Raw genomic sequence first — 12,723 nt, forward strand, 5'->3', positions numbered from 1 at the left:
TGCAATTATGGGGTAAGGGTTAGTTTGTGACTTGATGTACTGCAGAAGGTTTGCCTTTTTAGGCAACCCCCCCCCCCCCTAGTTTCATTGCCATACGCAAAGTTGAGTGCGGTTACGAGAAGCCATTTTCGCTAGGTAGATTTGGCGTCGGTTGGGCAAGCTCTGGATGGTTGGCGTGTAGATCCACTGTGTGACTAGCGTTTGTTGCATCGCTAACATGGCTTGTTGTATCGTAGCCACCGTTCTTCTGCAAGGAAGCTGTGTATAAGGTTGTCTAGTTTTTTTTCGAGTTTGGTAACTTTTTTTTAAAACTTTGTCAACCCTCTCTAGTTTCACTTCAACTCGCTCTTCGAATGACAATGTGGGAGTCGAGATTTTTTGTTTTGCACAGGTGGTTGAGCGGGGTCCTTAGTTATAAGGGTGGTTGATGGAGGAGCTGGTGGTGAGAGATGAGACGAGGAGATATAGATAGTTGTCTGAAGGACTGAAGCTCAAACGTAGTTTTGCATTTTCTGCCCTCCATCTCATCTTGCAATAGTTTGCGCTGCTTTTGAATGGAGCTTTCAGGGGAGGTTACATCAGCCCAGCTTACCTCGTGTCCAGGGCCAGCCCGGGGGCTGGGGTCTGGATGAATGCTTTTGTTGCAGCTTCGGCTCGGCTGCGGCTTTTTCGGCTTTGCTGCCTTGTGATACTGGGTGAGCGTCCTCTAGGGGCGTTCTTGAAAGATGTGCTTGGGTCGAGGAATGGAGCTGCATCTTGCTCGAAAGCTGAGGGTGCGTGCTTTGATTTGAGCTTGTAGCGCTGTGGGAACTAGAGCGAGCTAGTTGGGTGTTCACTATTGCACACCACACACTTAGATTCACATTCGTGATCAAGGAGTGGTTTCGGAATGCAACACATTGAACATAAAGACTGAAGGGTGCCTGGGCAGACGTCTAGTCTGTGGCCAAGTTTGCTTCAGAGATTACAGGCTTCGGTCTTATGCCGATAGGGTACGCATTAGGTGAAGTGAAATGAACTTTGTTTGGTCCTGGAGAACTGGTTAGACATTCCCCTAAGAGATGTCCGCCGCAGTTGCTGGCCGCGTCCACGCCGGGACTAGAAGACCGTGGCTCTCCGCCCGTTCGCAGGCCTCCTGGACTGCCGAATATTGGACTGGGAGTTCGGGGCTTTTAAGAGCCCTCTCCCAATCTTCTTATGTACTGAACTTTGCGCCATGTAACACCGGGAACTGCCAGAGCATGTGAGCGAGTGTGCAGTTATTTGCCTCACAACTAGGGCATCCTGGAGTTATGCCATCGGCAAAGTGGCTGCATGTGCTACGAGATGGGAATGAGCCTGCCTGTAGCATCCGAAGAACCGACGACTGTGGCCGAGTGAGCTTGGAATGATGCTACCTTGGTGGCTTATATAGAAAGGCTCGCGCGTACCTGTGAAAGTGGCTAAGATGGGCATTGTAGAACCTATGCAACGTTCGGTCAGGATGAAGCCTAGTCTGTCATAGTCCAATAGACTTGACAAGATGGTTTCAGGCGTGTGTTCCATGGGAATATTACGGATGATCCCTCAACAGGTATTCGATGGATTGGTAATGTGGGCGACGACTTCAAAGCTGCATTCGTCTATCTTGATGGATTTGATACAGTGGTATGCTTCAGTGCGTTCCGAGTCCGGTGTGCTTATGAGCAGAATGTTGCTTACAGAGTTGATGCGGTCATGTAGAGAGCATGGGAGTGCTGCCGCTTTTAGGACGGCATGTATGAGCTTTGGAAGGGGAATGTCGGCACAGCTGAGGCCTCCACGAATTCGCAGGACTATTTTATAGTCGTCCGCTGGAAGTGGAGGTGGTCTGGGGGCACTGGGATGAGTCGATGAGAGAGCTTCTGTGACTGTTCTTGAGAAGTGTTGATGGTAGGCGTCGATTTCTTCGGGGATGAAGCGGGCTTTTTGGCCCTGGCATACACTTGACGCCAGCTGCCTTCATCGTCGTCGAGAGTTTAAGCGGAGGGAAGCTCCTCTCCCTTTTCTTCGTGGTTGACCATGTTGTTAGGCCTAGCCGGTAGGCCCACCGAGGTTGTCGAACGGTGCCAAGAAGTCGATCTTTGTGGAAGCCAAATACGAAGCGCTCACTTGAAATCACTTGAGATAATGTGGTCGATTCCGTAGAAAATTTCATATTTGTTCAAGTAGCCATTGAATCACAGTCAAAAACAGCAGCCGGAACGCTTGCTTAACGCCGCAGTTCTCGGCGGCGTCTATAGAGAAAAGCGGCGTCTCGCGAGCGGCACGCGGCAGAGTGCCCTGTCGCCAGTGTGTTCGTAAACTTGGATTTGTATAAACAAACCCGAAAAGGACCGTCGGCGTCAACCACCGTCCAAGCACTCCTTTACAAATGGTTCACCAGCGAAAGCTGAAACGTGTGGCCCGGTGTTTAGCAGTGGGTTCAACCCGACGCTGCACTGAAACCTTTCACAATTATTGGTTACATGTACGTGTGGTCTTCCATGATCATATCGTGGAGGAGTGCAATGCGTGATTAAATGTGTTTCGCAATGCGTTAATCACAAGTGCCTTTGGCGAAACTCCCGCCGGAAGTGGGCGTTTGCCCCGACGAACGCGCTCCCTCAATCGTCACGTTGTCGCTGTCGCGGCGTTGTTGCAAGCGTTTGACATCGCGAGTTAACTCGGCGGCGCGGTTTGCAGGAACCGCCTACCACTGCCGGATCACCGGTACGCACTTGCTCCCAGTACTTGACCTCCGGGGCCTGTTTTCGTGCCTAGACTGCACCTTCGGCACGGCGAATGCGAGCTCTCTCACGCTTCCGCTGTCACCCCTCTTCTAAAGTTGTCCCGAGGTAAACCCATGTGGAAGGCTTCAGTAGAAACTGGTGCGCCCGTGCTCGACGCCCCGGCTGCGACCGGATGGATGACGTCACTCACAGCGCAGAAAATGTTTACGACGCTGAAAACGCCGTAACTGATAGTACAGCCAACGGAGATCGCTCATGACACCGCTGGCGAATGATTTTTCGTTCCTGTTTTGCATATACTTCTTTCGGTGTAAAAATCATGGTATAATGGCTCCATCGTGGCGTCACAGGTTTGCAGAGTTTGTGATATAATTCGCAATGACGTAGCTTTGACCTCCAAGTTACGGGGACCTAACGCACACCCTGCGGCATATCTCCATGTTAAATTAAACGTGCTAAGTTGTTTCCGCACGCATGTCTTCTTTACCTAATTATTTTCGATTTAGAACTACGTGTACTGAAGCAACCTGACCTCGCTTTAAACAGCGAAATGTTTCCCTTTCGAGTATTGCGATATGTAAAATGTCGCTCATTTAGGCCTTACTCTTTCGTTAGTTACTCTGAGCTGGTTTCTTGCCGCACACTGCTTGCTTATCCACTTTTCTACTATTTTGAGCTTTGCGTTTTTTGTAACCATGTGGCTTCTAATGAGAAGCCTTATATTTATTTTATTTTTTATTTTTTATTTACAATACTGCTAGCCCTTGCGGGTTGTAGCAGGGGTGGGAGGTGAACAGGTGAACAATACACAAACAATGTTAGGCAAAAAGCAAGTCCAGCCGTCGTTGAAAATCCTGTGAGGATCTACATCCTGTAAGTACCTCGGGAGGAAGCGCATTCCAGTCAACAATAGATCGCACCAGAAACGAAAACTTAAATACATCCACCCGCGGTACATAAGCTTGGACAGAAAATGAGTGATTGGTACGAGCCGACACTCGTCCTGGGGGGCGCAGGTATACACTGGGATCCAGCTTGTAGTTCTTATGATACAGGTCATAAATAAATTTTAAGCGAGCTATTTTTCTACGTGTAGCTAACGATTGAAGGTCAGCCCTAGCAAGCAAAAGTGATACAGACTGTGTTCTCATGTAATTTGAATAAATAAACCTCGCGGCCAATCTTTGTACTCGTTCAAGTTTGTTAATTTCAGTTTTAGTATGCGGATCCCAGATGATAGCTGCGTACTCCAGCGTTGGTCTAACAATAGTCTTATACGCTAACAATTTAAAAGAGGGTGTTGCATTACGGAGTTTCCTTCTCAGAAAACCGAGCTTTCTCTTCGCCAGTTTTGTAATGTTGTCAATATGATTGTCCCACTTTAAACTGCTGGATATAGTAACACCTAGGTATTTAAACTCATTAGAATTCTTAATTTCTCTATTGTTTATTGTGTATTTATAGTTAAGGGGGATTTTTTATTTGAAATTGTCATGCAAACAGTTTTACAAAATTGATTTTCATCTCCCATTTTTCACACCAGTTGTCAATACATCGAAGAGCATCATTGAGGAGCATTTGATCAGAAACACTTTTCACATGACGAAACAAGAGACAATCATCTGCATATAACCTTACATCAACAAAAGGAGGCACAACCGCTGCAATATCATTCACATAAATTAAAAAGAGTAGAGGTCCCAACACGGAGCCTTGTGGCACACCTGAGGATACGCGTGAAAGAGAAGAACTCTCTTTTGCTCGTGAGCATGGTGTAAGAAAAACCATTCAGTTGAGGACAAAATCCGCCCTCCGCGAAGATAGCGTGTCCAGATAATGTTCACTTGTAGTACATGCGCCGACCGCAGTTTCGTATGAGCGCTGCGATATGGAGGCTTAAGAAACCAAGCGCGACAAGGCAAACGCGCGTCTTCTTTTTTTTTACCTCATAGTGGAGCGTTTTTAATTATTTTTTATCTCATGGTACTTTATTTTTAAACCGGGCACGCCAGCAGCTAGCTAGAAAGGCATACCACGTTTCTCGTGACCTAAAAACATCACGCGCGGTGAACGCCGCAATTGACTGCACGGTGTTAAAAGTAAAAAGGAATTAGGCCTACGTTTCTGACATCGCAGTGCCGTTACGAGTTTTGACAGCGCAGCCTCACTGGCGGCATTGACGTGATGACGCCGAGGGAAGCAACGCTGCGAAAATGCGAGTAAAAACGCTGCATATCTTTCGGACTTTACAGACGCTACGGACGCAGCCCGTCTTCTACTGTGCATATGCGCCGGCCGCATTTGCGTGAGTGCCGTTGCGACATTGGGGCCGAGAGCAGGAAAGAGGCGAACATTATGTGGACGCGATTTCGGGCGGAGCGTTCACACCTAAATTAGTTTTTTTACACTGTGCTCGTCAGTCCCCTAGTGCTTTTATTTTTCAACTTTTTGCGTTCTTTTCATACAAATACAGGAACGCTCCCTGTGCCACTCTTCATGTTCTTTGGGCCCTCTTCGAAACTAATTTTATTCAGATATATGAACACCGTCGTCTGGATTTTGCTCCCGGCGTCGGTGTTTGTGGCCACCCTAATTCACATTATATATACGTATACAAATATGAAAACGCAAGAAAGAAAAATAATAATCTAGAAAAAGATTTCAGCGTGCGAACTCGAACGTCTGACCTCTCGCTTCTGAGCGCGTGGCGCTAGCCACTGAGCCACTCAGGCGTACCGCTTTCTACGTTCAAATGGCAAGCTATTTACACCTACCACTTACCGCAGGCGATGCCTATATCGGGAAGAAATGGCATGTTTTAGCATTACCAGCGAGATGGCTCAATGAGCTTGCTCGGCGTAGAGTCACTATATATTCACTTATGCTAGCTCGGCGCCAAGATTGTCGTGATGCGCCGACGCGCGCTCATCTCCCACGCGTACTTTGCCTCGTGTAGGGGGGGGGGGGGGAGCAGATAATTTTCAAGGCCACCGCGAATTCGCAGAGACAAGAACCAGCGTGGCATTTGCTGTTTAGGCTGGTATCTAAAACCAAACCGGTTGCAGCTGCACCTTTTGAGAAAAAGCGAAGTCTCGGAGACTTGCAGTTGAGCAGTACCATTAGCAAACGACGAGGGATCAGTCGGCCATTCTCCCTCTCTCCATAGCATATACTGAATGTAGGGACATGTTCGGCAATAAGTTGTGAGGCTACTACGTTGTCCTACCCAAACACAGACAGGCAAGATTGGCACGTGTACCGGGAGCTGGTCTTTCCAACATCACTCTGCTTGACGGGAGAGTTCTTTCAAAACCCAGATCATCTAGGATATTCGGACGTGCTCGAAATCTTGGTGATGTGTGCAAAACGTTGGTGTTGTGCATTCGTGACCATATTTCAGCATTGTTTAGACAGTGCGCTTTCCACGTGCATTGTGTGGTGGCTTTCCCCGCCTTCGTGGGTAGAGCACCTAGACCATCGAGTGCCGTATTGGTTGAATCTGTGGACAATGTGCCCAGGGTTGGCAACGCGGCGCTATATAAGTGGAAGACCGTTTGTAGATTTTTAGTTCTTCAGCTCAGTTCTGTAGTTCGCAGTTCTCCATTGAACTCATGATCACTGTAGAAAGACCGAAAGCAGGGCAGGTGACAGTACTTGAACATAATTTAACACAGCGCGCGAGACTACGTGGACACAAAAAGGAACTGCAGTTCATCCCTTCTCGTGTATCTGCGTAGTTGTACACTGTGTTAAGATATGTTCATGATCACTTGATCAGCTCCTTTTGACTTCTCAGTTACTAACCATGTAAATAACTCTTTATCGTTCTTACGAGCACCTAATCTAATTCGTTGGATGGTAGATCCCAGGACGCGAGCTCGCTACCAGAATGAGACCCACGGGACCTGGAGTCGCAACAGGCTACAGCCAGGCGTACGAACTGTGTTGCGCGACACTGATAATGTACTGATTCAACCCGACGCACAGGGTACAGCTAGCCTTTTCATCGAAAGCATTTCTCACCACATGAAAATTAATGTGGTGATCGTGGTCGCCCTGCGATGTACGTGCAACACGGTGATGTCCTTTTCTAAACGAATAGTTACGAGCGTATGTTTATTCTCGGTGATCTCGTGTTCTTGCGCGTAAGCACTCAAGCTTCCGGCATGCCAGCATGCTTGAAGTATCCAGGCGTTCACACTGTGGGTACATAAAGCAGACTCACACTGTGCCGTTGACAACTTTCGACGTCTCAAAGATCATAGTTGATTTCTGGTGACCAAGCTCACTTCTGAGGCTCTTGTTCATGGTACGCAGCATGGCGTCCTGCGGTCACAAAACCATCCGAAACAATGGTAAACAAATTGACTAATATTTGGTATAGATTTGAGGAGGAGGAATAAATGAGGAAGGACAGGGAGGTTAGCCAGTTCGGTACAGATTTGAAGGTAGAAAATAAGGTATTATGCGGATCGATGTATAGTTGAATTATTTGTTAGTCATTTATACATACAGTTCATCTCAAAAAGGATTACTGCGGAAGGACAATGTCAAACAGGGATTTAGTACTTATAGAAACGTAAAACGAAGTTAGGAAAAAGAAAAGTTGCGACTAATCCGACAAATTTTAGTGGTTGGTGCCATACGATATCTCACTGGTACTGACGGAGAAGAAACTGGAGGTTTACCAAAAAGATTAAATTTAAAGTCAAGATGACACAGCAAGTGATGGAAAGAAAAATTATAGGTGTGACCGCAAAGACCAGGAAGCGAGCAGATTGAGTCAGTGTATGATGAGGATATCATAGCTGAAATCAAGAAGAAGAAATGGACATGAGCCGGGCATGTAGCGCGCATGCACGATAACCACTGGTTATTAAGAACAAATGACTAAATTCCAAGATAAGGTATACGTGAGAAAGGGAGACAGAAAATTAGGTGGCCAGATGAGATTAGGAAGTTTGCAAGTATAACGTGGCAGCAGAAAGCACAGGACCCAGTTGATTGGCGGAAGAGGCCCTGCAGTGGGTCGCTGATGATTATGATTGCTTGGTGGGTCATACAAGTCTATATGGCACATTTAAAGCCTTGTTATTATAATCATAACACTTCCCCATCCTTATACAAAGTAGCATGAATGGATGAACTTTATTTTGTTTGGAACGCACTTTATTACGTTGCGCGCCACTGTCACGTCGGAACAGAAAGACAAAGTCTCTCTGCTGCGTCCTTGGGCTGCCTATAACTGTTGTTCTAGTCCGGAGCTTGTAATAGCACCCTCTTGCTTGAATGGCGTGATGACTTCCCTAGATCGTAACGCAGAGCCCCGCCATTGCATTTGTTACAAGTCAGCTGTACCATGGCCCAAGGAACATGTAGTAGTTGGCTGTGTTTCGGGATAAGTTTTGTTCAATACTATGGGGTACGCCCGATCTAAGTGTCAGAGCCTGATGTCCACTTAGTTTTCTGTGTGGTGGCTTCGCGCCAGGTAAAATATTTTGTTAGTTCGTTGTGCGGGATGGGAGGGTCTCCAACACATCAGTGCCACGCCCCGGGTCCTCTATTCGGCCCCATACTCCCACCTACGCAAGTTTGACGAGAATGCACTTGAAGCCAATCTCCGCAAAATTTACAAGCGCGCCCTTGACCTTCCTCTGAAACCCTCTAACCAGCGCCTTCTGGGCCTGGCAATGATGAACACCTTCAACGAGCTGCGGTAAGTGCACTGGACAAACTAATATACCAGGCTGTCCTGGACACCGCCGGCTCGCTGCCTTCTTGCCCGACTACATATCCATAATACGCACGGAAGAGCACGTGTACATTCCTAAAAGTTGAAAACACTCCCTGCATGTGCGCCCTGTACCGGCTGACATGACCGGAGACGACCACAGTGGCCTCGCGTGGGCCTTGGCTCACCACTATGGTCACAAATTCGGAGTTTTCTACGTGGGCGTCTCTGACTCGCACCACGAAGGTTACTACAAGGCTGTGGCCGTCCACCGAAACAACACAGTAAGTGGACTCACCTTCCGTGCACATAACATCGCGCACACGGAAGAGATCGCACTAGTCGTCGCAGATCGAGACTCGAGGGTCATTATCACCGACTCAAGGGGTGCCTGCCGCAACATTGAACAGGGCTACGTTCCGTTATCGGGACAAAACAGCGACTACCATGGTGCTCCCGCGTACCGAACAATCGTATGGGCTCCAGCTCACATGGGCTTTGACGGTAATGAGGCGGCCCGCGCTCTCCAGGCAACGTCCTCTTCCCGTACCGATCCGGACCTTGAAACCAATCGTGTTTACACCTGTAACGATATCATAAAATATTACCAACCCGGCCATCACATCTATCCGAAACTCTGTAAGAGCCCCACGAATGTTGAGGAGTGAATCGTCTTATGCCTTTACACTGTAGTGCCATCATCATGCCGCTACAACACCAAAACTCTATTGTGCCCAGCAATCCTAAAACACTTCAGCCCCACTTTCACGGGGAAGCGCCCGCACTGTGAGGAAAATTAGTGATATTTTCTACATGGTGTGGGCATGCCGAAAAAACCCAGACCTCACCCCTATGCCCAACCCTTCCCGAGAGGACTGGGAGGCAGCCCTGCTCGGCTGCTTTGACTTGACGGCCCAACGGGTCTTGATTGAGCGAGCCAGGACAGCGGCCGGTGCCAATGGGATCCTGTAAATGGGAGCCCACCTACGTTTTGTATGGGACAGCCCCTTAAGAACTGGTCCCCACCCTCCCTGTACATACCTTCCATTTTTTGCCACCTCCTGATAGCTACGTCATCTCCTTGTATTGGCGCAGCAATGTGGGCTGACTCATTCATATTTGGCGGTGCTCTCTCGATTCGTCCCATATGTCAGCTGGGAACCAAACAAGTGCATGTGGCTTCATGTATTTGTCCTGAAGAATCTGCAAAGTTGGTTCCGATATTGTTAACTTGACAAAAGCTCTGACCGCAGATCTCCAGTCGCTGTAAACTGTGGACCTCCTGTTATCCAGCAAGGTCAATTCAATCGCCGCTTGCTCCTCTATTTAAGCCACCGTTGTCCAGACCGTTCTCGATAGTGATATTGCCCTCGTTGTTGATGCGCACAGCCGCATATGCCTTCACCTCACGATATCGGGCCCGTTTTCTACCCTCGTTATGATCGGGGTGGACGTTTCTCGGAAGCGGGACAACATGATTGGTTATCACTGTTGACGAGGAATGCAGCAGAAGTGAGACTTGATTTACAATGGTGGAATTCCATCTCTCGCAGGATATTTCCACCGGAACGCGTGGTGGACAGCCTGGCGAATTGCGCCCTATCCAGTGTCTTTGCGATTTCTTCCAGCGTCGTTTGCATGCCGAGACGGAACAGTCCACCCAAGCTTGTGTACATGAGAAGCCCGAGAGCTCTCTTGATGGCCTTTCTGATTAATGTGTTGAGCTTATCACGCTCCGACCTATTCTAGTTGTGAATAGCTGCAACGAAGGTGAAATGACACATCACAAATCGTGCACCAACCTTACGAGGTCATCCTCTCCAAGTCCCTGTTGCCTGTCGGCAATGCTTCTTATCAGGCTCATGGCAATGAGAGGTTTTCTAGCGAGTCTCGTAACCGTCAGGTTGTTGAGGAGCGAGAAACGAGACGGCGGCGATGAGCCCATGTCGAGGTCACAGCTTTTATTTAGGACGCAGGCGTAGGTGGAGTTGCCGCTGCAGCGTCCAGCCAAGCCAGGAGCTCAGTTATGAAAATCTTTCCACACAGGGCGTTATGCTTCAACTAAAAAATGATATCGTAGACAATACTACGTGTCTACAAAAGCAATACTCGGGCTTGACCTCAAGAAAGCGTTTGACAACGTTGAACACGCAGCAGTACGTGGAAGCATACGAGCTTTGGGACAGGGTGAAAAAACGTACCACTATACGTACGGGATTTCCTTACAGGTCGCCAGGCCCGCTTAGCGATTGCCAGACTAGAATTGCAAGATACATACATGGGTCGCATGGGCACTCCACAGGGCTCCATAATTCCGCTTTTAACATCTTGCGTGTCGGGCTACCACGAAAATTAGCTTTGATAGAAGGCCTTCCCCACAGCTTGTACGCTGATGATATCACCCTCTGGGTTGCCGAGGGTAATGACGGAGTGATCGAGCAGACGTTGCAGGAGGCGGTCGACGTCGTACAGGACTACCTTCGTGACACGGGCCTCGAATGCTCGGCGGCTAGATCGGAGCTCCTTCTCTATAGACCCCCGTGCAGGGGCCGTGAACCCCAAAACGCCGATTTTTTCAGCGAGCGTGCAGATGGGGATATTAAAGTGGTAACATCGGACGGGGCCGTCATCCCAAAGTTAACAACATTAGAGTACTGGGCTTGCACCTGTCGGCCAATGGCCACAATGGCGAAACCACATGCAGAGTATATGGTGCTGCAATGCAACGCTCCGGTGTCTGAAACGCACAACAAATCGCCAAAGCGGAATGAAAGAAAGCAAGACCATCCGTCTGGTACATGCTTTTGTTATGAGCCACATAACGTACGTCGCATCTTACCTCAAGTGGCAGGTGACTGAGCGAATTAAACTAGACCGCCTTATTTGCAAGGCATACAAACGCGCCTTAGGCTTAGCAATAAATAATGGCGCGGCAAAATTTCTCGAGCTGGGGCTGCACAATACCCTAGATGAACTAATCGAAGCACGCAGCATCCCCCAGTACGAATGTTTGGCCAAAAAAAAAAAAAACACGTCGACACATCCTTGAGAGGCTGGGCATAAACTACCACGCGCAGCGTGGCGAAAACGTCGGAACATAGAGTTTCCTAAAATTAACTAGAGGGGGATCCGACTATGGCGCTGCGACCGTTCAACGACCATGGGAATGATGGGTAGTACACACATTTGCCTATAGTCTTCGTACTTGCGGGTGGCGAATCGTACTTGCGGCTTCGTTTATTGCTGGTTACGGTTTTTTTTTTTTGAAGGAAGGAACAAACCATTTTTAACTTTGTGATCCGATTCGAAATGGCAAGCGTAAAAGAATAAGGTTGTGAAGCGCAAACGCTGAACATTTGCTAATTTATTTTTTTGTGAAAAAAAACAGCCCTAAGCCACACGAACACACACGGAGCCAGAAGCAGGCCAGAAGTACAAAAATTAGACAAATGTGTGTATTACACATCATTCCCATGCTCGCTGAAGCGCCGTGCGTTGCAGCTCTCATAGACACTAGCTCCAGAATTCCCTCTAGTGTATATTAGGAAACTCTATGGGTCGGAATACCCAGACATATTCGAAAGCGCATCATCGTTCTGTTGTTTCCCAGGAATATGGATTCCACTCATCACATCGGTCGGCGCAACAAACGTGCGCGATATCTGGAAAAGCAATTCGGCAACAGTCACGTAGACGCAACCCGTTACGAGCGGCAACGCGGTTTCGCCGTAGCGATCAGGAATCACGCAGGAACTTGCATCGCGAGTGCTACAATACGCACCGATAAAATGGAGGTGGCCGAAGAAGCAGCAATAGCCCTCGCTATAGCTACCACGCACGACGAAGTCATGATAGCCAACCCTCAGGCGGCTATATACGCTACTACGCTAGCGGCCAGATCTCCCGCGAAGCAGCACACATTCCCAAAATTCATGAAGGCAGTATTTGCCACAAAAACGACAGTTTCCTTGTATGGATTCCCGCCTACACAGATCCTCCAATCGCGGGCAACGCGACTGCCCACGCCTTGGCTCGAGACCTTGCACGCCGAGCTGTGGCACCTGCCGGCAGCCCCGATGTCTCGCAAACATCGAGGACAATGCGGGAGGGAACGTGGGGGGATCGCATGACCACTTTCAGAGATATCGCCCAACACTACAGACTGAACAGATGCAAATATCCGCCACCACACGAAAAACTAAACAAGAAACAGGAGGTTGCCTGGAGAAAATTACAGACTCA

General features: G+C 48.5%; 2 protein-coding genes across 4 annotated transcripts in view; one reads left to right on the forward strand and one right to left on the reverse strand.

Moving 5' to 3' along the window:
* Positions 1–12,723, reverse strand: part of LOC142771484 (bile acid-sensitive ion channel-like) — a 177,267-nt gene that overhangs the window by 131,719 nt on the left and 32,825 nt on the right. For both annotated transcript variants that reach the window (XM_075872973.1, XM_075872972.1), the window contains exon 4: positions 6,976–7,076. In XM_075872973.1, coding sequence (XP_075729088.1) covers positions 6,976–7,076 — 101 coding nt within the window. The remainder of the gene's footprint in view (positions 1–6,975; positions 7,077–12,723) is intronic.
* The window catches only part of LOC142771486 (uncharacterized), a 35,054-nt gene that overhangs the window by 15,851 nt on the left and 6,480 nt on the right, over positions 1–12,723 (forward strand). The gene's annotated exons all lie outside the window — the stretch shown is intronic.

This window comes from Rhipicephalus microplus, chromosome 9, assembly GCF_043290135.1.
Source record: "Rhipicephalus microplus isolate Deutch F79 chromosome 9, USDA_Rmic, whole genome shotgun sequence".
Lineage (NCBI taxonomy): Eukaryota > Metazoa > Arthropoda > Arachnida > Ixodida > Ixodidae > Rhipicephalus > Rhipicephalus microplus.